Raw genomic sequence first — 25,626 nt, 5'->3', positions numbered from 1 at the left:
GTACTACAAGATCCATATCCACACATATCAGTCAAGGACTGGACCGGAAAAGATAATGCGACTTAACAGTCACGGCTTCTTTAGACCTATCGAAAGCTTAGTATACCGTAAATCATTCCAAGCTGTTCGAGGAAATAGAGGAACCAGACCTCCAATCGAATTGGGAATATTGGATAATCAACGAGATGTAAGGACGCCAGTCGTTTGTGGAATTCAGAAATAGGAAGTCTAAGACCCGTAGAGTAAAACAAATAAAACAATATCTCTGCTTAGCCTCTACCTTTTTTAAATGACACATCCTTCAAATGGTATAGAGATCGTAGTGTATGCGACTAATTGTGCATTCTTGGCTTCGGGTCTTCCATTCTCCTTGGGTCGTCCATGAACTATATGATAGGTTAGATATCTACATAGCAGTTTTAGTAAAGTTCTTTTATGAAAATGTCCGGCTCTAAGTCTACTGCCACACTGTTCACCACCTGGGTGGCTGAAACTGATAATGGGTGCAATGTTCTATAGTTTGTTTAAGTCGTCCGCTCACATTACTGCTATTTGCGTCACGATCAAAATTAGGAAATAAATCCTCAAGTGGCTGGCGCCAGCACTTGGGGTGCTGAAAAAGAAACCTTGTTGACATCCTACCTATCTATAGGCCGGCGCGGGGCGGCACCAGTGTGGTATGCAAATGTTAGCGCTAAACAGTAGAATAGTTTTCAAACCTGCCAGAATGCCGCTCTGAGGAATGCAACCAGATGTCTTCTTATGACACCGGTGGACCATATTCTTGAGGAGACGAAGATTTTACCCGGCGTGGGTGTCACCGCCATGAGCACTCCTGGCTCGATCTAGTAGACATGCTTCCGCCACCCAGGCACATCAGGAGAAATCCTCATTGTATTGAGAGGAATAGGGGTCCAAAGGTACAAGCGCGAACCTCTAGATCAACTAGCCTATCAGGCTGGCTTGAATAGCATTCACACTGATGTCCGTCAATCTCAGTAAAAGAACGGCTGTCGCCAAGGCAAACACGAGAGTTTTAACTAATTATGATCCGCACCATGCAGCCGCTTCAATTTGTAATGGGGTCGAATAGGCCACTATTCCTAATACATCCCTTGCATGGGGAATGGGACGAAAGCCTGCGTTTTTTTTAACTTCCCCAATAAGTCTGTTCACCTCTCTTCTGATTCGTTATGGACGCAGCCAGTACAGCTTGCAGAATTTTTGAGTCGGGACACAGAGGAACCTAGGTCAGATAACTTCAAAGGATATACGAACGAAAATATTTGCGTTGCTACAACAACAACAATCTAAAAATCTTTGGTATGGTCAGTCTTGTAAGCCTAATAACGAGAAGAATGCGGCATGTCGGGGAACCTTGCAGTCAGTATCAACACGAAGCGCCAATAAGGAATATCAAAAGGAAAAAGGAAGAGAAGGAAACACGTGAGCGTTAGAAGCTCGTGACGTTCAGAAGCCAGAATGAAGTACATTCTGCACATTCTTTTGCAAATATAATGAAGGGAATCTGAGAATCAGGAAGGAGCACTTTATCACGATTTTGGTATCCAACATGGGCGGCCATGAAAATACCATGAACCAGTCCAAAACGACGGCTTTGAGCGTTCACCACCTAGCCAATGTTGGGTCATGACAACAATTAATCGGCTGAAGTACCATAACACTGAAGGAGCTGATGAGTTATAAAAAATCAGAAACCGGTCTTCCTCTGTATTTTTATTTTTAGAGTTAAATAATTTGTCCACCCTTCCTGGACAGCATAATGCCGACATGACGTTTCGTGTTGTTACGCGATAGTGCATCAGTAACTAAACTCTTTAAACTCCTTCTATGCTCTATTTTAAGCACATATTCTTGATATATCTACGTAAGTCTGGGGGGAAGAAGTTATATAATAGGGGTATGGTCTGTGATCACATGTTAAATCCTATAAAAAATTTGCCATCTCCTGATTATGTCTTGTTCAAAATAAATAGTGCCTATGCTAAACAGCTGCTTCGCAAAGGATGGACTTTAAACCCACAAATAATTTTTCGAACTGTTTCGGATGTGAGCCGCCTAAAAGAGGCATGACTAGTGATCACCGGGAACCTCGACTTGTTCAAAGACGATTTTAGTTTAGTTAGCTTTTCAAACAAAACTAAATACGTCTCCTTCCAATGGTAAGCATACCAACTTCTTTAGTTTTCTTCTACTTCTCCCCTAAACCCTTTTCAACTTTCTGACTTACACTGAACCAAGCAGATATTGTGCAAACTCATCTTGGTCACAAAAATGCCATTTCCTTGGTAACTTGCCAAAATTTCTATTTTCAAACTAATTTTAAGCAATTCATATCTATCTCAGGAAGTTCTATGTAACAAAAAATGTGTTTTCTGTTTTGTTTTTGGCAATTTAGCCAAGATGTCACATTGTCATTTTGAGATGAGGGCTTCTATTTAACCTCAAAGTTAAGGCAAACAATTTGAACCCTAGCAAGAACAACAGCAAACAAATAACAAAACCATTTAACCAGGCAAGAAGGATCTTAGCTTATATCTGGGCTCTTTGGCCAATAAATGGAAATTTTTGCCAGCGTGGCAAAAATAAAAGTTCTTTTGGCGGCCATATAATTTGCAGTTGGTGTGTGGTGATGACCCTAAATGAAAAAATAACAGACTTTAGCCGGACGAGAAAAGAGCAAAGCGTTAACAACAAACGCCCAAAACATTAAACTACACTTCATTATTTATATTGGAAAATTATAGAGTGTGCTGCTGCTTGTTGGGCAACCAACCAACCAACCGGCCAGTTAGACATCAAGCATCTCATCTCTGTGGCCACGGAAGCTGATAGAAAGACTTCTCGGCCTGCATGGCGGAATAATCACAAGGCAAGCAAATGCAAAAACAAAAGACGTCTTCTCATGCTGCAGCACAGATTATGGTTTGTTTTAAGGCCACGAAAAATATCTTCCGACCACAAAATGACGACAAAGACCAAGAAGACATAAATGCAATTGCAACGAAAATAAAAAGAAGAAGAATAAATGAATTTTTATTTCTACTTAAGCATTTTTGTGCCTTTCGTTTCTTTTTGGATTTCTTTTGCCAATTAGATAAAACCAAGGCAAATGTTGAGGGCCAATCTGCACATAAGCGAGTGTGTGTGTGCATCCAGCACAAATTACATATTCCCCAACGTAACAAGAAAATTGTTTTTAAAATGTATTCAAGACTTAAAGCTCACACATTTTTTTCTTTAAGTTCTTGCTGATGATCCCTTTCTTTGTTGGTCTGTTGGCTGGTGGACCAGGGTGTTGCTGTATTATTTGCTGGTGTCTGCTGAGCATGTGTTTTAACGCAAAATTTTAATTTTGCATAAATTTTCGGCTAAGAGTGGCATTAAAAACACAGGGTTTTTAAGTATGCATTTTCAACGGCCCTGAACACTTCAACTGCCCTCAGTTTGTTTTTTGGGTTTATTTATTCTTTTTGTACTACTCCTCCTACTTCTGTCACAATTTATTCTCTGGCGCTGCTGGGCCAAGTGGTGTTGGATTTTATGATTAAAGTGTTTTTAAAAAGAGGGATGACGCGTTATTTCTGCCATAGCTCTCGCATGGTAGATTTACTGGCTATGCAACACTGCAACTTGTAGTGGTTAATTGGCTTGAAATTGTTGAAAATATTTAGCAATAATAGCAACAACAACAACGAAATGTGTTTGCTGGTGTTTTGTTTTTCTTTGCATTTTAAGTATGTATAGGCGGAAAAGTATAGAAGCCATGCCATGTGTTTGCCAAAGGCTTTCGTCGGTTCGATGTGTCCCTTCCGAGTCTCCTGTTTTGTTTAGTTTTGTAATTACTTCCTAGTTTCTGTTGGCATTCTATTGATTTTACAGAAATTCCGTTAAGAATTTTATTTTTCCTTCTTCGTCGGTAATGGGTAATGAGATTCGCAAATTATATTCGATATATGTTTCGACAAGTTGAAGCTAACATTCCGCTGAGAACTTGGAACCCTAAATGACAAACTACAGGCAATTTCAAAAATGTGGAAAAAAGCTTCAAAATACCTGAAATCGGGGATATCGTTATATCGGACTATAACAAAATGTGGACCTATGTATGTCCAAAATTTTTGGAAGAGTAGCATTTTGTCCACTGGAAACCCTAAATTATATATAACGGCAATGATCGGTCGCTAGAACCTCGTTTGCGCCAACAGAGAACACCAAGCATAGATCTGTAAAACTATCGATATTCCCAACATTACATATTTTCGATATTTCATTTCAAAAAATCGATTGCTATCGATATTATCGTTAATTTGTCATCACCGTTAATTTGGAAATGAAAATGCCTTAAATGTCTCTGCTTTTGTTGCACAGGTATTCACAGAAATATAAAGGAGAAAAAACAAATACACAAAAATACATTTTACTTTTATGAAAAATGTATACGTGTGACTACGGACTAATTTCTCACATCCACAAAACCGAAAAACCGCGAAATTTCTATTTATTTTTTAATGAATTTTAGGTTAGGGGTTTTTAATCCGATAAAATCGATAGCAAAAACTATCTGTTGATATTGAATTTTTAAAAAAATAATCGATGTTAACGATAGTGCCATCGGTTTTGTGCCATCTCTTTTGTGGCAGCTTCTAAGTGCATGTGTATGTCTTGATTTTATTGATTCGGGTCTGCTTCCAACTCCAAGTTCAGAAAGGACGCCATCTGGATGGGATTGGTCCAAACTGAGAGTGGAGTTAGATGATTTAGTCTGGCTGGGCATTAGACAAGGACTGCAGCGTAGCATGAGGACTGTTGTTGCATGCTGGGCAGAAGTTCTGCATTGTGCCGTCAATCCTAGCCCAAAAAGAATTAAGGCGGCTGCACCAACCAGATCTCAGTAGCGCCAAAGATAATTGTCATTTGCCTAGGCAGCTGTTGTTCTTCCGCTGTAGTTCGAGAACAATATTCATACGATATGTTCCTAAAGCCTTTAGCGACTGCGTCAGTATGAATATCTCTCAAACCTGCCTGATTACTTTGTTGATTTACAGGTTATCTTTTGCATCTCTGGACCTCCCTCTAGATCATGAAGATTTTTACTGACATGCCTGACACCCATTGGCAAGATTTTAGACTCCTCATGCATATTGTCCCTGAAGACATGAGGAGGCACCCTGTTGCTGTTCTCATGCTGCATTCTTCAAGTTTTTCCATTGCGTAGCACTTACGTTGGCAAACAATACTGGCGTCGCAGGGTTTCTTTATTTGCTCCCCACGTGCTGCCAGCTAGGGACTTGAGGACCTTGTTCCTGCTTCTCATCTTATCGCAGATAGCTGCATGTCTTTAATTTACTAATTCGGGTCTACCTGGTCCAAAGTGAGAGTGGAGTTAGGAGAGTTGGTCTGACTGGTCAGTTGATGCTGGTGTTGCATGCTGGGCAGGAGTTCTGAGTTGGGCCGTCAATCCTTTCCTAATAAGAATTGAGGAGGCTACACCAAGCAGATCTCAGTTTCGCCAAAACAACTCTTGTTTGCCTAAGCAGCTGCTTATATTTCGCTATCACGGATGGTCCGTGATCTACGAGGACAATATTCATATAATAGGCTCCTAAAGCCTCGGCAAAAATATATCTCTCCAACCTGCCTGATAACCTTGTTGACCTAGAGGTTCTCCTTTGTATCTCTGGACCTCAATCTCTAGATGATGAAGGTGGTGGTTGCGCCGATGCACTACCAAGATCTTAGGCTCTTCATGTATATGGTCACTGAAGACATGAGGAGGCACCCTGTTGCTGTTTGCATTCTGGCAGGTTTGCAAGTTTTTCCATTGCGTATCACTTACATTGACATACAATACTGACCCCCAAATGATGCCGACTAGGGACCTGAGAACCTTGTTCCTGCTTCTCATCCTATAGCAGATAGCTGTTGCATGCGCGTACCACTTACACATGCTGTCGAATATGATTCCCTCGACTTTGTGATAGTTTGTGGTCGGAATTATTGACCGCCGTCCATGTAGTGAACAGTGTGACTTAGTGGCGAAAATTTGGATATTCCTTGCGTGTAAGAACTCAACAATATCAATGAGGCATTTAGCCTGACACAAATGCTATTAACTGTGAGACCTGACTCCATGAGCGCACCTCCTTCACTTACGTGGTTTAGACTTCTTGTTTCTGACCACACAAATAGTTGGTGATCCAACGTTTCAAACAAGTCCGGAGGGTAGTATTCTCGACCTCCTAGAACAGCTTAGCATGACCTATCAAAAGCTTTAATCAGATCCAATGCCTATCTACACTGTTCTGGTTGAGACCTCGGCTAATATGTGTGAAAATGGCGTGCAGTGCAGTTGTGGTTGGTTGGTTGTCCAAGTCATTGAAGGGTCGTTTTGTTGTAGATGAGGTTGTGGTGTTGTGATTTGTGAGATTTTGGCTTTCTCATAATCCTCAACAATTTTTGTATATTTGAACTTGTCCGCCTCATCCCGTTCGTGCACTGTACCGTTAGCAGCATTCTTGGCTACCTTGCCGATAATAAACTTTGCCTTTTGGTACAGGGCCTTCCGAACTTCGAACGGACTTTTCTTTTTTTGGTTGGAGTCCATCTTTCGTGACGGACAGAGTCGTTGCTTTTTGTGTATTTTGTTGCTGAAGTGAGTCAGAGCTGTTTGCAGAGCTGACAACACTTAGTTGGCTGGCTACCAGCTCCTGGCTGGAGGCTAAGAGTTCATTCTCGGAAGAGTTGCCAGACTGCAACAGAGGAGTTTTGTTTTTGGGTTTGTGTGTTTTTATTGTATTTTTCTCCATGTATTGTTCCCACGAGTGTGCCGTAAGGGGATGGACCATCGTACGCAGTGACGGCGTGCGCAGACTAGGCTATTAATATGTACAACTCGACTTCAACATCGGAGAATACAGTACACCCCCTGAGCTCGTGACAATTCCCTCCTCCTTTTGCAACCGGGCTTGGGACCGTCTTTGGCGGAGTTAGTATATTCGCTACTGGCGATAGAAGTGAGCTCGGCCTCTACGATTTACCTTTGCTGGCATCCTTGCCAGGTTTCAGGTGAACAGTGGTTGGAGTTGACGTTTGAAGAGGATTTGTGGCTATGGAAACAAATGTATTATTCGTATTCCCTTCTCCCTCCAATATGTCTTCCACTTTTGGTGGATGTACTTGATAAAGTACTGATGGAGGTAAGGCTAATACTATGTACGATGTCCTCTCTAAGAAGTTTAATTCATTTCTAATCAAGAATACCTGTGTCCTGTCTAAAGGTGTATTGTCATAAACACTGGAATTTGGAGGCTGTCTTCAAATACCATCCTTGCCCAAATGCGGTCTCATACAGGTCCCAAGGTCAATCGACTTTCAATCGATGAGAAAAAATTACATACCGGGAGTGCACAAGGATTCACTTGTTCCACAATAATTCGCTCATACCCACGTACATATGTACATGTTATTTGTTTTGGTACCACTGTCTTTAAACCTTTAAAATCCAAACAGAACGTGGAAATATTTTACCGGATGAGGTTTCGATTCCATTCTCTTCATTAGCAGGTAGAAAGGCTTTATCATTGAGAGCAATTGGAGGACTTAATTTTTTACCTGTTAATGGCAGAGATTCACTAAAGGTCAAACCTTCTTCTTAGCCAGATATGATTTAGATGTAAAACCATTACAAGGTAGATAAGATAACACCTGAACATCTATGACCACTTCGTCCTAATCTTGTGCTCTTTCGCAAATACGAATGAATTTAATGATGTTCTTATACAGTGATTAATGGGACTTGAAATAAAACTTCTTCCTAAAACTAGAAACTAAAATAAATCATTTCCAAAAATCCATCAAATATTATTCATATAATTGTCATAGTGTGTTTAATCCTTAAGGATATATACACCTTATCATCATTAATTATTCTAGAAATAGCCTGCAGATTTTCTCTTGAAAATCTCAATAAAACATGTGTGAATTCCAAAAAGAAAAACACATTCAGAATGATTCTTATTACTCATGTTGAGAGTGACAAATAGTTAAGATTTATTTCTGTTATAATTTCTGGCCAAAGAAAGGATATAAAGAAAGAACAAGAAACAACATAAAAAAAATGTCACACACTCTACAATACTGAGAAAAAGGAAGAACTAAAAATAAACTAGGTCACCATTATGAATGAAAAGGGAAACTGTTTTCTTTTTTCTCTCCACACTATGGTGAACAAAGGATAACAAAGGGAATCAATTCATCATCTCTCGAACATATGTTCAGTGTGTGCGTGTGTGTGTGCGAACGGACATAAACAATAATTTTACTATGCAGTTAATGGAACCATGGTAAAAAGGTTAAGCAAATATTGTTATTAATAATAAACCAATTTTTGTGGACTTTCACTTGTGATGCAACCACACGTTGGTAGGTTTTTGTTGTTTTTAGAAAATAACACATTAAAAGTGCATATGATGTGCAATATAAAAAATTACACAATGACAGAAAGGATATGTATGTATGTGTTACACATTTTATAAAAAAGGAAAAGATAAATGTAAACAATCCATGAAATTAACAAATTAAAAATTCTTTAAAGGCATTTTGTTTTTAACAAGCTAAATTGTTTTTTTGTCGATGCATAACTCTGTTAGCCTCGCCTTAATTTGCATAACGAATTTTATCTGTACTTTTTTGTTTATTTCGTAGATAAACACAAAAATGTATCCAACTGTTAAAAATTGTGTTTATTTGTGGATTCCATTAAATTCATATTTTTTCCTGTGTAAACAAATAAATTAAATAATAGTTTGTGTAGTTTTTTCTCCTTTGTTGAAAATTTGATATTCATAACCAATAAAGCCATTTTTCTGTATGTGAACAAATGTGGTTTTATTTTTATTATCCTTTATCATCATACCAAATGATATTATTTTCATAACAAATTAATGTCATTTGCAATGATAGACAGCCGAAGTATGGTTTTGACATAACATAATGGTATTTACAATTTTGAAATGACAATATGCATACATACATCCATAACTATTTATTAACAATTTTATGAAAATAAATCAATTTTTAAAAAGAGTAAAACCAGAATATAGCGCTTTGTGAAATGAAGTTTCCAAATGGTAGCATGTGAAAAACTCCAAGTTCAAGTACGGAACATACAGCAGAATAGTTTTAACGCTGCAGTTAAATATCTTAATATTTGTTATGGTTCGGATGGCATTACATTTCCAGACTTTGTTGAGCGAACGGAAAACATTTCCAGCCTTGTTAACGCGATCGCTAATACCTGGCTCTAGATTTGTATAGTTCTGGAACGAACTAGTTCCAAGGAACTATTCCGGACAAGGAACTATATCCAGCTCTTGCGTTCATTTAGTTCCTGTCGAGCACATAGTTCTTTTCGTTTGTAAAGTTCATCTCCCTAATTCAATTCCACATTCACTTCGATCTTCTGTTCGTTATTCAGACGCTGCTACAGCTAAATAAAAGTAAATAACATTGCTGCAATGTATTTGTTTTTATGTCAATTCATCCACCAAACTATGAAAAAAACGATGAAATAAAAAGATTCGTTGAACAATTTCAGTCTCGGAACTATGTATTTGGAACGAAGGAATAAAAACCGACGAAAGAGGAAGATTCATTGAACTATATTCGTCTCAGAACTATGTAGAAATATATAAAGGACTAGTTTCTTTTGCAAAAAGGAACTAGAAAGATCGGTCCGCTCAGGAAATTAGATTGTCCCATCCTATCTGCCTCTGATCCACCGTCTTTGGTAATCTAACTACGTAAGTAAGAAGATGTTCTACATATTCAATTATGTGTACGTTTATTTATTTTTAGACCAACTGTGTAAGCGAAAAAGCAATTTCGTAGTCTATGTTACACTCCAGAGAATGTAAGAATCTACATGGATAAGAATTAGAGTTGAGGATAAGAGGCAGCCCTGCTCTACACCTTTGTAGGTTGAAAAGTGTAAGCTATCTTTGTCGTTGAAACTGGGGGATATTTCGGCATCTCTATAAGGTTCCCTGATCAGAGTTACAATTTTAAGAGAAATGCCTTCATTTACGAGTAAAAGGTCGCTCTACATAGCGTCTCGGTAAACGGTTCTAAATCAACGAAAAAAGATAAAAATAGAATCAAGTACTGGAGATATGAACTGATGTTAAAGGTGTGCCATTACTCTGCTGATAGTATTTAATAATGTTATTTCTCATCAATTTTTGCACTGGGTGAGATCACTTTTCTTTGGGAAGACATTTGTCTCCTATACGTCTCTTATAATTGGGGTAGTAAATTGCGCGATTGATTCCGAGTAGTTCCAATGACTTGTTGTGCGGAACTGCTAGCGTTCCATTTTTAAGTGATTTCAAAGTTGTTAAAACTTCTTCATACGTAGGTGGATCTGTACTTACATTCCTTCTCGGGTTGCGGCACGATGGATTCTACCTCAAACCGAAAAAGTTCCGAGGGGATACTGACATTGCGGCGCAATGCGGAAGTAGAAGTACATGGCTGCGTCTCTTTATGTGATGGATTTTCTGCGCTGAAAAACTGACGACAGCTGTCTAGTCGCTATAGGTCTAATATTGTTAACACTCATAGTTCAAGCGGCACTGTAGTTAGTTTTGCCTATTAGAAGATTATTGCGAAGGCGCTTGCAGTGTTTTATTACATCAGGAGTTTGATCAATCATTCATAGCTTCGGAGTTTACTTTGTAGTTTCAATTGTTATTGCTTCTATGCATGTGTTGCAGCTATGTTCTCCCATGTGTTTGTGTCGTTTTCCTGGAGCCTTTCGGTAAGGACTGACTTACATATATATGTGAACAATTTCTGGGGTTTGCAGTTGCAGGAGGTTAAGTTTATTGCGCTTTTGATGGTGACGTTTATAACGGCCGGGCGTAAACGTAGAATTGCAACAACTTGAATGTGGTCACTATCGATATCGTCTCTGAGTCTCGTTTTTAATCCATCAGCAAGCCAAGCAAAACTTTGCTGTTGAAGATATGAACGATTTGATTTCGCGTGTGTCTGTTTTGTGATTCCCAAGTGAGATTTTTATGTGTGAACTTTGTGATACCATTAATTATATTAATTATACGATTTCTGGCACAGAAGTCGACATCACCTTGTGTGTCCATTAATGTGCCCAAATTGATGCTGTTGCAACACACTTTCGGAGAAAATCACCGATAATAAGCTTAATGCCTCCCTTTGATAGAGTTTATCAATCAGCAGACATAAAAAGATTGGAGGCATTCGAAATCTGGATTTCATTTCATTCCAAATGCCGAAATCCTGGGAAAAATGCACTGCAGAGGGAGTTGATCGATTTGATAAAGAGAAGGAAGACAGCATACCTAGGACATATTATGAGAAACCCCAAATACAAATTGCTACAAAATATACTACGGACAACTATTGCTGGCAGACCGGAAAGAGGAAGAAAAGAAACTATATGGCTAGACAATATCCAAGTATGGACGGGAATTCGGGATTCTGTAAGACTTCTAAGTGATGCTAAAGACAGGGATGCCTTTGCAGGGATCCTGAAAAACATATGAAATTATAATATCATAAGCATATAATTAATTTTTGCAACATTGTTTTGGTAGCCTACAATTCGAAAACCGAATTGGCAAATAAAGAAGAAGAAGATAGAGTTTATAACAGGGTTAAGCTGAGAGTAAAGTAAATCGTTTTGTTCTTCATCATTGGGTTCCCTTGTTATGCTATGTATGATAAACATATCCGGTACAATACCACTGAAAATGTATATAACCTCATGTTCTCCAGAATCAATGTGGTCGGTATACATGGTCTTACGACCAAAAGTTAACAAAAAACCCTCTTAAGATATATAGACATATCCGAGCGTATCATCGTAGGCCATTAAACTTCGCTTATTTCAGGGAGGTCTATACGGTGCTTTCACATTTCGTTCGGTACTTGGTTCATTCTTGACATCAATAACAAAATGAGGTTTAAATCGATAGATCGTCATTGAAGAGTTATAAATTCTAAATTACTTGCTAATATTTCTATAATGGGGTTGTTAATACATGACAACCATGCCAGCCTTCTGAAAATCTTTGGCCACTAACTCCTCTACAGCCATTTCTTTTGCTTGATCCCGTCTTAATGAAGCAAGCCGTCGAGAAAAGAGCTACATTTTAAGGTTTTCTAGGTATTTCTTCCATTTGGTGTTACACCGCCCATAATCGGTCAACAGAATCTCATATAGGACACCAAGTTTCTTATGGACAGTTGTTGACGCTGACGCTTGAAGAGGATTAATGGTTATGTTAACAAATGTATTCTGCTTATCCGCTTCTCTCTATACTCCACCTTCTCCACCTAATGTAACTATAATTGTGAGGCTGTCTTCAAATACTATTCTCGTCTAAATGCGGTCTCATGCCAAGACAAGACCCAAGGTCAGATTCTTTCCAATTGATGAAAGAAATACCATATACAGGGCAATCATGAATATCTCCCTCGGAATTTTCCGTACGGAAAATAATTTAAAAAGTGAAATTCTTTTAAAATCAATATTTTAAAACGTTGAAAACTACTAAAATCACTTAATTATGAAATAATATCGAAAATCTCGAATCTACAAAAATATTCCATTTTGGACATAAATGTGGAAATAAAAATTGTGAAATTGGGGAAAGGGAAAAATTCCGCGCGGAATTTTTATTCATGATTGCCCTGATTGTGAATGCAAAGCAATTTTGTTCCCAATAATTTCTTATCCTGTAGAAAATCTCCAAATTATCTTATTCTACGTTGGTATGCTCAAAACATTTGCCTTGCCTTGTGTTCCGAAAAATCACATAATTTAAATGCCCCTTTAATTTTAGGTACGGTGCAGTGACAACAAACGAAACGTATTCTCTTTGCCTATTTAAGTCTTTGTTTAGCAAAGACGAAATACTCTCCCACAAACTCTCTCTTCAATAAACTTCAATACTACTCACACTCTTTTCAAAATAGTCTTTTGTTTTGGTACGAACAATGAGAAATGCACCCCTGTTGTGTTTGTTTTCTCTCTTTTCCTCTTTCTCCATTAGTTTACATTTGTTGGCGTGGTGTATCGGTTGGAAGCGTCGGAGTTTTGTAGATACAAATTTGTTAGCGTTATTTATAAAATTTCTTTCTACGTATATTTTTTCTAATTTTGTTTATTTCAATAAAAATGTGCGTTTTAAATAAATTAATAAATGCACAAAAAAATAAAAAAGAAAATACTGTTGTCCAATAAGTGAGACAATACAATAGGGGTCATAGTGAGAAAATGTCATTTGTAAAGTGCCGCCAAAAATTGCAGCAAAACGAAAATTGTTTATGTCTCGAAATTAAATAATAAAAAAATTAAAATAGTGGTTATAATTGGAATATGCCTGTCCAAAACGCTTTCGTGAGATAGTACAAGAGAAAAGAAAAAGGAAGCAACGTTTAGTTTACACTGGCACCCGAAACACGAGTTTTTTGAAAATACCTCGCATATTTGACAAATATTCAATGGAATTGACAACCTAAATGAAGAGATTTAGCAAAAACCCCGTTTGATGTAAATGCGCTATGAGGAAAAGGAGAAGAATGGATATATTAAAAATCATACCTTGGAATTAAGTGTGAATTGTGATAAATAAATTGCAACAAATAATATACTATAATATATGAACGAAAAGAAAATACTAAAAATTAAAATCTATTGCGAAACTATTAATAATTATAAAATTGCGAAATTATTAATAAGTTGAAGATCGTGCAATGATATACCTACAGTGCAAAATTGTAAACAAAAGGAAGATAATATTCATTGTTAAATTCTCCTTATACATAATTGAATTTTTATTACTTCCAATAAAATAAATTTGTTCAAAAAATATAAAAAGTATAAAAAACCCGTAAAACCCAATGGATCTTCTTGGATAAAATATTCTTTTGGATAATATATGTAAATCTTGTGCAATAATTTCATCTTGAGCGAAATCAAGTAAACACATTGAGAAAAATTTACGTTGTAAAAGATAAAAGAATTATTTGTTTATCACCTGGAAATAAGATTTATTAAATAATATTATAATATTTAATAATATTATTTGTGAAATTTGGTGACCAGCTGTTAAAAATTGTAATTTTAAAATAAGCGTGTGTAGGCAAATACAGTGCGAGTGTGAAAAAATGTGCAGAGGATGCTAATTATCAACAAAGAATAACACAAAAAGAGGAATACAATTCTATCACTAATAAACTGCAGGATATACCTACCTACCTACATTTGTTGTAAAGTAAGTGAGAAAATATAAAAAGATTGTTTGTGTGTAAAGGTATTGAGTGCTAATATCAAACAAAGAATGGGTGTGTTCGTTTACTTTTCCACTAAAATTTACTAGTAACATCTTTCGGATAAAGTGAAAATATCCCAAAGTAAATAATCGATATATAGAAAAAGTGGAATTGGTATCCCGCTGAATCTCAGAAAGATTCTCTTGAGTTTTCGCATTCAAGGATTCCATCTTAACTCACAACATTTAGTAACAATTTGTTAGATTGTTTTCAGTAAATGAACAGCTAATGTCAAGAAGGGAAGCTGCAACACTATAAACGAACTAATTTAATGAAATGAAGTAAGATAGTTCCAGGGTGCGTGTAATTGTGGAATGGGTGATAGGATGAGATATGAAAGTCCTAAAATTTATTGCCAGGTAAAAATAGATTTTCGTCATTCAGCAATTTTTTCATACCATAATTGTCCAAACCCGTTAGAAACGCCGTTATTGTTTATACATTTAACGATTAGTATACATTTATAACAGGCGTGGATTAGTTGTAATCAAATAAATATTTTTTCCAAAAACCCGTGTTAAATCCAATTTAAATTTTTTGTAAAATTTAAATTAACTTTTACTTGAAGACTGAATCAAAACCAGAATCTAAGCCACTCTGAAAGAATCTACTAAAATTCTCTAGACTATTTCCCTTGTATCAAAATAGTTTGGATATTATGAATAGAGGAAATTCTAGTAGTACGTTTATATATAACCGAATTTAACAAACCCACTGGGTTTAAAATGTTCATATTTCAAATAAATCCTCATAAAGAAGGTTAACCCTGCAAAATGCTATTATATAATCACGGCCTTACACTTTTATATGAAAATTTAATTTTTGAGATTTTTTAAGCATTTTTGTAGTAGGCGTAGTATAGGCGTATACTTACATGTCAATCCCTCGTTTTTTATTGAAAAAATACTCCTTCTTCATTCCTAGCAAATCCCTGCATTTTTATGGATGTCTATTTTATGGTTAAATTTGTATCAAACATTTACATATTTCATCCAAAATCAAAAATTACAAAAAATCGATTTTTTTAAAAATAGCTTGTGTTTTAGGCGGAATGCCTGGAAATACATTGGTCAGATAAAACTTTATAAGCGTGGAACGTATGAAACAGATAATACTGTAAGAAACTGCCAAAAATCGCACAAAATTATGCGATTATATCCGAGTTTAACGTAATTTTTTGCAACAACTTTTTGTGGTTTTTAAACAACTAGCGGCAAAGAGGGGATTAAAAAGCCTTCGACAAACTGTTGAAAGTTTCTTAAATAAGCACATAAAAAATGTTTATTTGTTGCGTAGAACAATTTAAAAAAAGCATTTCCACCATCTCTAAACAAAAAAATAGTCTACAATACCGAACAACGATAGAATGTCCAGAATCGCTTTTTATACCCTACGCCAAAAAGTTTGTAAAGCATCGAAATAATGGTCGTAACCCCATACTTATACATACCAAAATGAATATCTCGACGAGCTGAGTCGATCAATGTATGTCCGTCCCTCCGTCCGTCTGTCACTCTATCGTCTCCAAATTTTTGTTGTTGACCCCCCGGAGGTGAAGAAGCCTATTATTTTGGTGATGGTCAGATACTATTTAGGGGTCGGAATGGACAAAAACATATTTGAATAAAAAGTCTACTTTTTTCCAAAGCAAATATCTCAACTTCTATAAGGAAAGAAGCATATTGATTTTGGTGATGGTCGGATAGTATTTAGGGGTCGGAATGGCAAAAAAACTTATTTGGAGAAAAGGCCAACGTTTTTCCAAAGCAAATATCTCAGCTTCTATAAGGGATATACCAAAAGCAAAACGTGACAATTAAAGTGGAAAATATCAGGTTTCTAACGATATGAAACAATTTTTCGATTTTAATTGTAATAACGAATATCACAGCTTTGGTTGGGGACCTTCCAAAAGTAAAGCTAGAGAATACCATCTTTACAGTGATGCAAAGCAGGTTGGTGTAGGTGGCCAAATAACGGAGATATCGTAATAGTCGCCAATACATCCCATTTTTCCATTTTTTTGAAATCACGATACAGGTCGCAATTTTCATCGCCAAATTTTGAGGGTTAATGGGGGTCCCAAAGGGAGGAAGAAGCATATTGAGTTTGGTGATGGTCAGATAATATTCAAGAGTCGGAATGGGCAGAAACTTATGTGAAGAACATTCAACGTTTTAATTATATACGAATATATCCGCTTCTAAAAGGCGTATTCCAAAAGTAAAGTAGGTTTGCTTAGGTGACCAAACAACGGAGATATCGCAAAAGTCGGTAAGGCATCCCATTTTTCCATTTTTTGTAATCACGCTAAGGTCGCAATTTTGGTGGTTAATTGGGCTCCCAAAGTGGATGAGGAAAATATGACCCTTATTAAGATGCAAAATAGGTTGGCGCGTTTCAACATTGAAGACATTCTGAGCTTTAAAATGTTCCCAATTGCGTTAACAAAATTGGTGAAATGTTTGTGATGTTGAAAAGGACGCTAGGATATCCCATTTTCCAATTTATGGAATTTTCTTTCCATGTCAGATATTTCTGCTTTTGAGGGCTTGAGAATGAAACTAAACCGTCTAAGCTTTAAATTAATTCAAAATGTGACATTTATGGTAAAATATCAGAGTTATTGCAAATATATCTGCTTCTTTTTGGTGTATTAAAGACAATCAGTACCTTTCAATCAGTACCAAGTAGATGTCAGGGAAGTGGTGTAGGGTATCACATATTCGGCCCCGTCCCGACTATAGCCTTTGCTCACTTGTTTTTAATATAACTTAAATATAATGACAGCCGGAGAAGATTAAAATATTTGTATACCTCAGCCTTTATATACCCTCTATAAGTTGTTTACGATCAAAATGTTGTGTCATCCGGCTGGATGACCGGATCACACTATAACCTTTGAACGAATCAACCGATTTGGTCTCAAATGTGATCCTCGTAATATTTTATCCTAACTTAGATCAAGTGCGTGGACCATATCTGTCCACACTTTCCGGTACCTTGCCCTCAAAAGTTTAACATTTATCGCTAAAATGGTACGCACGATAACCCTGGTACGGATTATCTGATTCGGTCCAAAATTTGTTTCTCGTAATGGTACTTCCTATCGGTCCATTACTTTTCACATGTTAAACTTTTCACATGTTAATATTTTTCTCAAACGTACATCAGCTTCGAAGAACGTCTATATCGTCTATATCGTACATCTTTTGGTACCTCCATCACAAACGGTAAAAACTTAGCTAATGTGCAGTTTAAGGACTGTTCGAGAATTGGCTATCATTTTTATTAAAGATAGTCAATGTGACTCTTATTAATACGATATAGTTTTATTCGTAGGCAAGTCTAGTTTCCTGATATAATAATCCAAAAGCTCAAAAAATCCTCCGGTGACCAACTAAAATAGCTATTTAGGACGATAATATGGAAAGTAATGACTCTCAGATGACTTAATAGCGTTGAGTCATTGTTAATCATGATTCCTGAGATATGTACCCAAACTGACCCAATATATAAGACAACTCCTTCAACCTCTTTAGTGCTATAGTTTTTGGTAGTTTTTGTAAAAATGCTATAATTTAAGACTGTGTTGATTAGACCTGTCGGCCATCCTATAGTGCGGAATAAACACACTTAAATACACCAAGATAAAAAGAAATAACATGCAGAATGAAAATGCCCTTACAGAGAACAATTTTTTTATTTTATATTTGGACGTTTCAGGTGTTTCATTCTGAATCTAAATTTTCTTATGCCATGTTCATACTAGAATTTGAATCACGTAATTCGTTCTCATAATTACGTACACGAATTAACCCGTTCATACGACATGGTACACAATTCATAGCAACATGATTCATATTTTCATAGTTTTTATTTTCTGATTTTAAAGAAAGTTTCGTCCAAAAGCTCAAAAAATCCTCCGGTGACCAACTAAAATAGCTATTTAGGACGATAATATGGAAAGTAATGACTCTCAGATGACTTAATAGCGTTGAGTCATTGTTAATCATGATTCCTGAGATATGTACCCAAACTGACCCAATATATAAGACAACTCCTTCAACCTCTTTAGTGCTATAGTTTTTGGTAGTTTTTGTAAAAATGCTATAATTTAAGACTGTGTTGATTAGACCTGTCGGCCATCCTATAGTGCGGAATAAACACACTTAAATACACCAAGATAAAAAGAAATAACATGCAGAATGAAAATGCCCTTACAGAGAACAATTTTTTTATTTTATATTTGGACGTTTCAGGTGTTTCATTCTGAATCTAAATTTTCTTATGCCATGTTCATACTAGAATTTGAATCACGTAATTCGTTCTCATAATTACGTACACGAATTAACCCGTTCATACGACATGGTACACAATTCATAGCAACATGATTCATATTTTCATAGTTTTTATTTTCTGATTTTAAAGAAAGTTTCGTCCAAAAGACGAGTAAAATTAATTGATATGAACTGAAAAACTATTTGTCCTTCTTTCAGATATCTATTTAATATTTAATTACATTATTTTCATTCATCTTTTCTATTTTTTCTCACAATTTTGGTGTTTTCAGCAAATAAAAATATTTTTCTATTTCCAAAATTAACGAGAGAGAGACCTGCCAAAATAACTTTTTGGTATACAGACTTTCTGGCAGACATTTCATTTTTGTTTTTAAATTTGTACGCGAATTTGAAACGAAGGACAAGAAATGCAACTGCAATAAACGAAAATAGAAAATTTGCTATGATTTGAATGTTTATTTGTCCTTAAAACGTTTACTTATCATTCAGGTTTTGCAGTTTTACTAAAAAATTTTGGGTTTTTAATAAATTTTAAATTTTATATTTTTCCTGTCATAATTAATTTATTTCGATAAATTCTCTCATTTGTTAGAGATGGGACATATTTTATCGTCATTCTGAGAGTAATTTAAATTGAACAAAGTACACAAATCGTTGTTCGTTCTCAAAATTTTGTATGGGAAATGAAGTAATTATATCGTAATTTGGGGTCGAACAACGAATAGAGAACGAATTACCGTCAGTCTGAACAAGGCATTAGGGCTTTTGAAAATCATGCTTATTTTTGCAAAAAATCACATAAAAAATATTCCAAAATAATGTGTTTAAAGGGAAATATTGCCAGCAAGGGTTGTCAAAAATCTCTATGAATACTCCTTTTGGCTAAAATTATTTTATAATACTCCAGACTTAAAACAATTAAAACGTATAAATATATCATTAAATATTCATATATGCTTAACATTTATATTTAATCTAACATTTTTCTCCTTTCCTTTTTCAGCATCATCTCAACGTAACGACAACCTACGTATTTCAAACTGAACAACACCTTGCAGAAGCAATAAAAAACATATAGAACAAACTAATAAATTCTACATTGGAAACATACTCAAAGCATTATCAACGTGACACATTTTTTATTGCTTTCAAAAAAAAGAGCAAATCCAACAAATACTTAAAAAATATTTTTCCTTGTAAATAATAAAAGCATTTCGAGAAAACAAAGAAACTAACTTGGACTACAAATAGAGCTGCAATATTATTAGTACGCTAAGCTCATAACATCATCAAATAACCGGGAGAAAAAATCGCAAGGAAGGAAACAAATAGTATTCCTAGTGGAGCACCTAAATGCCAACTCTAGTTTCTTGGTGCAACAAACAGAGCAAAAAAAATAAGAAACCTTGTGATAAATTGCTGTTGAACGTTACAAGACGCTCATAAAAACTTCACTCTGTAGTTGTTGTTTTGTGTTGCATGTCTTTTTGGTTTTATTTCGCAATTGGAAAGAACAAGGCCGGTTGTAAAAAAGTTTGGTTATCCTGGCTGCCGAGGGTAGGAGTGTCAAAAGTATTGCAAAGTTAAGGATACATGCTTTTGGAACACACACCCAACTTGTGTACGTATTATAATCCTGGTTCCTTTTGCGACGCGCCGTATTCTGTCGTGGTTTATTTAAGTGTTCCCGTTTGTCGGTGTCGCGTGTAGCCAACATACTCTCGGTCGTAATCGTGGTGTCGTAGTCGTATGCGACGGCGTCGTCATCAACGTCCTCATCATTCTTGTACCACACTTAAGATACAACAGCAGTGTGACATTATTTGTTGTCCCCTTTTGGCGTCTGCAACATCTTTTTGAAGTGGCAGAATTGAAACGACATTGGTTGCAACACCACCAACAGCAGCAGTAATTTCTTTTTGTGAAATGTTAAGGATCAAGTTGAAGGTTACATTACCCCAATAACAACAGCAGCAACTGCAACACCAGCAAATTTTTTAAGACATTGTGTACTTGACACTCAACAACGTTATAGTTTCCGCTTCCGACGCTATGGAACGATAAAACTAGAAATTCCTTGGGACACATTCGACACATACAGCAACAACTAACTAAGAAACTTTAGAGGAATAAAAATGCAACAACAACATTAGCAGACTTTAAAATATATAGCATGGCATACTTCATTTTCGTGTTGTGTACGAGTTTATAAATGTTTGATATGAATTGAGTGCAAAACTGCCATCACTCCCAAGAAACAGAAAATAAAGGACAACAAAAAAAATGCAATTTCGTTTCGGTTAGTAAAAGTGCAAAATTTACCATTTCTTTTGTTGTTGCAACATAAAATTGCAATAGCAGAACAAAACAAAAAATAAGAAGAAAAACGACCCAACACATCATATCTTAAAATTGCCATAAAAGTATAAAGAAAAAAAAAACAAAAAACTTTATGAACTGTTTTCATACTTGCCGTGCAATGTTGTAACAAATTCCTCCCCCTTAAAACAAAAAACAAACACCATCTACCCCCAAGCACATAAAAATGACACAAAAAATGTCCAGTAGTTGTTGTACAACGAGCTGTGGACCAACTCCACTTATAGCTCATAAGGATATTATTACCACCACCACTAGCCACTGTTATCATCATCTGCCCCAACAGCGTCATCATCACAAACAGCACCAGCATCTGCATCATCAGCATCAACATCAGCATCGAAGTCTTTGGAGTCATTTATTTAATACACGCCGAAGAATGATGTCATTGCAATGTGTTGTTTACAACTGTGGCTATTTACTACTGTTATTATGCTCCATTACAACGTTATTACCCCAAGTTAAAGGTAAGTTTAACAAATGATAGTTATTGTCATTACATTGTTTTGTGTTTTGTTTTTGTTGTTCTTTCTTGTCTTTTTGATATTTTTATTATCTCCTGAAGTTAATTGAGCTGCATTTTTATGTTTATGAAAAATGTTGACATTTCAAATGCCAAGCCTTAGGATCAACAACATAATTAAAATGCAAGTTTTTTTGTGGAATGTAAAAAAAATTACGATGAGTGAAGATGAATAAGGATATGAAATTAAAATCATTCCATTCGTGCCATACAGGCATTTTAGTTGCTCAAAGTAGGATTTTTTTTGCCCACAAATAAAATATATTGCAGTAATGAGAAAATTTCAAGACAATCCTCGAACAGTCCTTGAACTCCGTTTAAGCAAAGTTTTAAAGTTTTGTGTGGAATGTAACAGAACACTGAAAGCAAAATGCTTCATGGACGGGTGAATTGAATATTTTTGAAATGTTGCATTAATATAATGAAATGATTCATTCATGATAGAACAGATTTCATTGAATTAATGAAAAAGTTTAATTTAAATTATATTCTATTCTATTTCTTACTTGTTCTAAAAATTTATTCCGGTCCACATTAGCGTGATTTCATTAAAATAATTTCATGAAATTATGCGTTCTTATATCTAGTAATATCGAGTAGAAAAATTTTCATGAAATTATGCATTGTTAGATAGAGTTCCAGACTAAAGTAATCTTATGAAATTTGCTGTTGTGGGGAACTCCCACATTTATGCAATGAAACTTCTTCATTAGTGCGGTGAAACTTCTTCATTTGTGCAATGAAGTACCTACATTATTGTAATGTAACTATTTCATTATTGCTATGGAAAGATTACAATAAATTTTATATGAACAGTTTCATTAAATTAGAGAACATATTTCATTGCATTAATGAAAGTGTTTCATTGCATTAATGAATAAGTTTTTTGCGCATTTATGAAACTCTATGAAGTTTTTTCATTTATTCAATGAAGTTCTAGGTTGGTTCAAAATCATTAACAAATTTCATAGAATGCGTAAGATTTCGTTTATTTTATAAAGCTCCTTTTTTCAGCCTTCGTCGAGCTTAATGTAAGCTGGAAAGAAATATTACGGTGTGCAAAGAGAGGACCAACCGTAATCTCTTCTCTTGATTACCGTGACCACTAGCGATGTAAGTTATTCACCGTGGATTTTTAGAGCTTTTGGGATCATTATGTCTGGAAGTATGAACACAAGGAATACCTTTAGATCCTCAAACAGCTCTTAATTTGCACATAAGCGAATATTTTGAACTTTTGTGAGGGAGGCACCCTAAAGAGTAGGCCGATTTGGAGAAGTGTGGGAGAAATATTATGTGCAAAGCTTAGGCCAAATTAAATACTCAATTCCTCTATAACACTGTGCAACACTGGAAATGCAAACAACTTCTAATGGGCATTTTCTGAAAGTACATATTGAGACTACAAAAACTTTAATTGGGTTTTGTGTTTTTAGATCGGGTTTAGATTTTATGGCCTCATCTAAACCGACCTAAAATGAGCCTTTTTTCCAGTGATCGGACCTTTATCTCCGAAACGAATAAGAATTTTGATTTGCAGTCTTCAGCAATATTGTAGCCCTAAAGTAGTAGAACATATGTGTCATACAGATGAACTAGGAGAAGCTGCATCTAGCGCATCAAACTCGTTAAAATATAGAAAAGTTTACATAATTTCTGAAATTCTGGTCAGTAACAACTAAACTGTTGGGAGTTGAAACAAGTAACCATTCTAAAAATTTTCCAAATAATGTGACCATCAATTCTTCAGAACATTCTGAAACTCTAAAATGGTTATTTCACGTTGTTTAAGGGGTATTTCATAACATACCTTTTACAGAACTTATTTCAAACAATGTTCACACAGGCTGTTTATTCTCATGTTGGGGATTTCAATGAAATATTGAAATATTTACCAAATTGTTGTTGAAAAATTTCCTATAAACAAGGCGATAGAGACATTTTACAACAATATAATGTTCTGAAGAGTTGTATATTACATTCCAGAGAATATTTTCCCAAAGGTAACATTAAGAAGAATTTAACATTGTGGGAGATACGCTGCGAAATATACACAAATTACAGAATTTTTAGATATATTATAAAATTTTAGGCAATAAATGCAGTTTTTCGAGTTCGCTGTTCCTCCAAATATTTTCTTCTTGCTCTTATCTACAAGTTTACTGCAGATGTCAAAACAAGATTCGTATTGGTTTCAGAGATACAGCCCCGATTTGTTTTAAAAATTCGATATTTAACCATGTTTAGATGAGGCCATAATAACCTAACACGATCTAGGAAAACAAAACCCAAATATGGTTTTTGCCTATTGGTCCTCTACTTTCATAAAATTCTGGACAGAAGTTGTTTGCACGCGATTGGCTCAAAAATGTTGCACAGTGTAATATTAGTTGCTGCCAAATGGGTTCTTTGAAGCTTTTTACAGCACTTTATCAAGAAGAATGTACTTTTCCCAGTAAAGAATGTATCGTGTATAATAGGGGCATTATATAGGACATATAGGACAACTTGCTGCAAACAAATTCAAAAAGAAAACTGTTGAAATTTTTGTGGGAGGTACCGATGTTGTCCATATTCTACTCTGATCTACGCCTGTAAAAAATATTATAATGTTCAAAGTTTGGAACAAATCGGTTACTTTAATCCATATTTATAATACTCAAAATGTAAGTTTTTAAGCGTCTGCGGGAGGGAGTTGTCGTGCCAGATCGACAAACGGACCGACAGAACTAAGTCGACTCCAAATTGTCTGAAACGCATTTCATCTAAAAATAATTGGTGCCTAAGACCGTTTTTGGCCTCGATTTCCCCAGCATCCACTGGCCCTATTTTCGAAAAATGTGAATTTGACGAAAAGCTTAAGAATTTGGTTTCGAAACAGCTGCTTCCTATACAAAATTGCTGAAGGATTTTGGTTTAGGACTTTGTTGCATCTGAAGCCACTGATGGGCTTGGGAGACTGTCTATTGATGCACGGTGTTTAGAGAGTCGCTATCGCCCGATGGAATGACGTCTTGGATTTCTCAACATTGCATCTTAAGTCTTTACGAATTCGTCTGAATGGTGAATCTTCCATCAGAAAAATAACCGTTGTTTTGATCTTGAATTCCTCAGCAACCACTGGACCTATTTTCGAAAAATGTGAATTTGGAGAAAAGCCTAAGAGTTTGGCTTCGAAACAGCTGCTTACTTTCCGAAATTGCTGAAGGATGTAGGTTTAGGACTTTGTTGCATCTGAAGCCACTGATGGGCTTGGTAGACTGCCTATTGATGCATGGTTTTTAGAGAGTCGCATCGTCCTATGGAATGACGTCTCTGATTTTCTCAACATAGCACCTGAAGTCCTTACGAATGCGTCTGAGTGGTGAATCTTCCATCACACGTTGTTTTGCCCTTATGGGGTTTTATATGGTGCGCTGCGCCAAACTAAGTTGGCGTAAATGTCGTTGGTTGGTCGCACGTAATAAGCCCAGTGGTGTGTAAATACCAGAAGGTAGGTACCTACGTTAAGCACCTCATATCTGACATGTTAATGTGACCTGGAGTGCTTTTCTGAAGCGATTGTTAAATTGAGTAGCATATTCTGCGACTCTTAGCTGCTTTTAGAAGTACAGCTTTCATTCTGTGTCACAACGTACGATCGTACTGCAACAATGATCGGTTTGGTTGTTGTTGAGTTGATCTGGTGTCAGCCTGGTGGCCTTAAGTGCACTAAGGTGTTTAAACCTGTTGCTGGTACTACCATCTATTTGCCGCCCAGAAGTATGTCACACTCATTGCGTTGTCTTTGAGTGTTTGGTCTTGTCGCCTTTGTTTTTTGGTAGGAGCATAAGCAAAAAGAGGGCATAAATGGGCTACCCTACAAGCATCATTATACCCTACACCACTATGTGGTAAGGGGTATTATGTGTTAGTGCATTTGTATGTAACATACAAAAGGAAACGAGATAGACCCATAGTTCCTTCTAGGGATATACATAGAATCACTTTCTGAGTCGATTTATGCATGTCCGTCCGTCC

At 36.0% G+C, this 25,626-nt stretch overlaps 1 protein-coding gene across 3 annotated transcripts in view; it reads left to right on the top strand.

Annotated features, from left to right (window-relative positions):
- robo1 (roundabout guidance receptor 1) overlaps window positions 1-25,626 on the top strand; it is a 401,904-nt gene that overhangs the window by 123,598 nt on the left and 252,680 nt on the right. For all 3 annotated transcript variants that reach the window (XM_073989014.1, XM_073989013.1, XM_073989015.1), the window contains exon 3: window positions 19,708-21,550. In XM_073989014.1, coding sequence (XP_073845115.1) covers window positions 21,250-21,550 — 301 coding nt within the window. In that variant the 5' untranslated portion in view covers window positions 19,708-21,249. The remainder of the gene's footprint in view (window positions 1-19,707; window positions 21,551-25,626) is intronic.

The sequence above is a fragment of the Musca autumnalis genome, unplaced genomic scaffold (assembly GCF_047663935.1).
Source record: "Musca autumnalis isolate F117 unplaced genomic scaffold, ASM4766393v1 scaffold_5, whole genome shotgun sequence".
Lineage (NCBI taxonomy): Eukaryota > Metazoa > Arthropoda > Insecta > Diptera > Muscidae > Musca > Musca autumnalis.
Note: the sequence above shows the minus strand (reverse complement) of the source record. Positions and strands in the feature narration are given on the sequence as shown.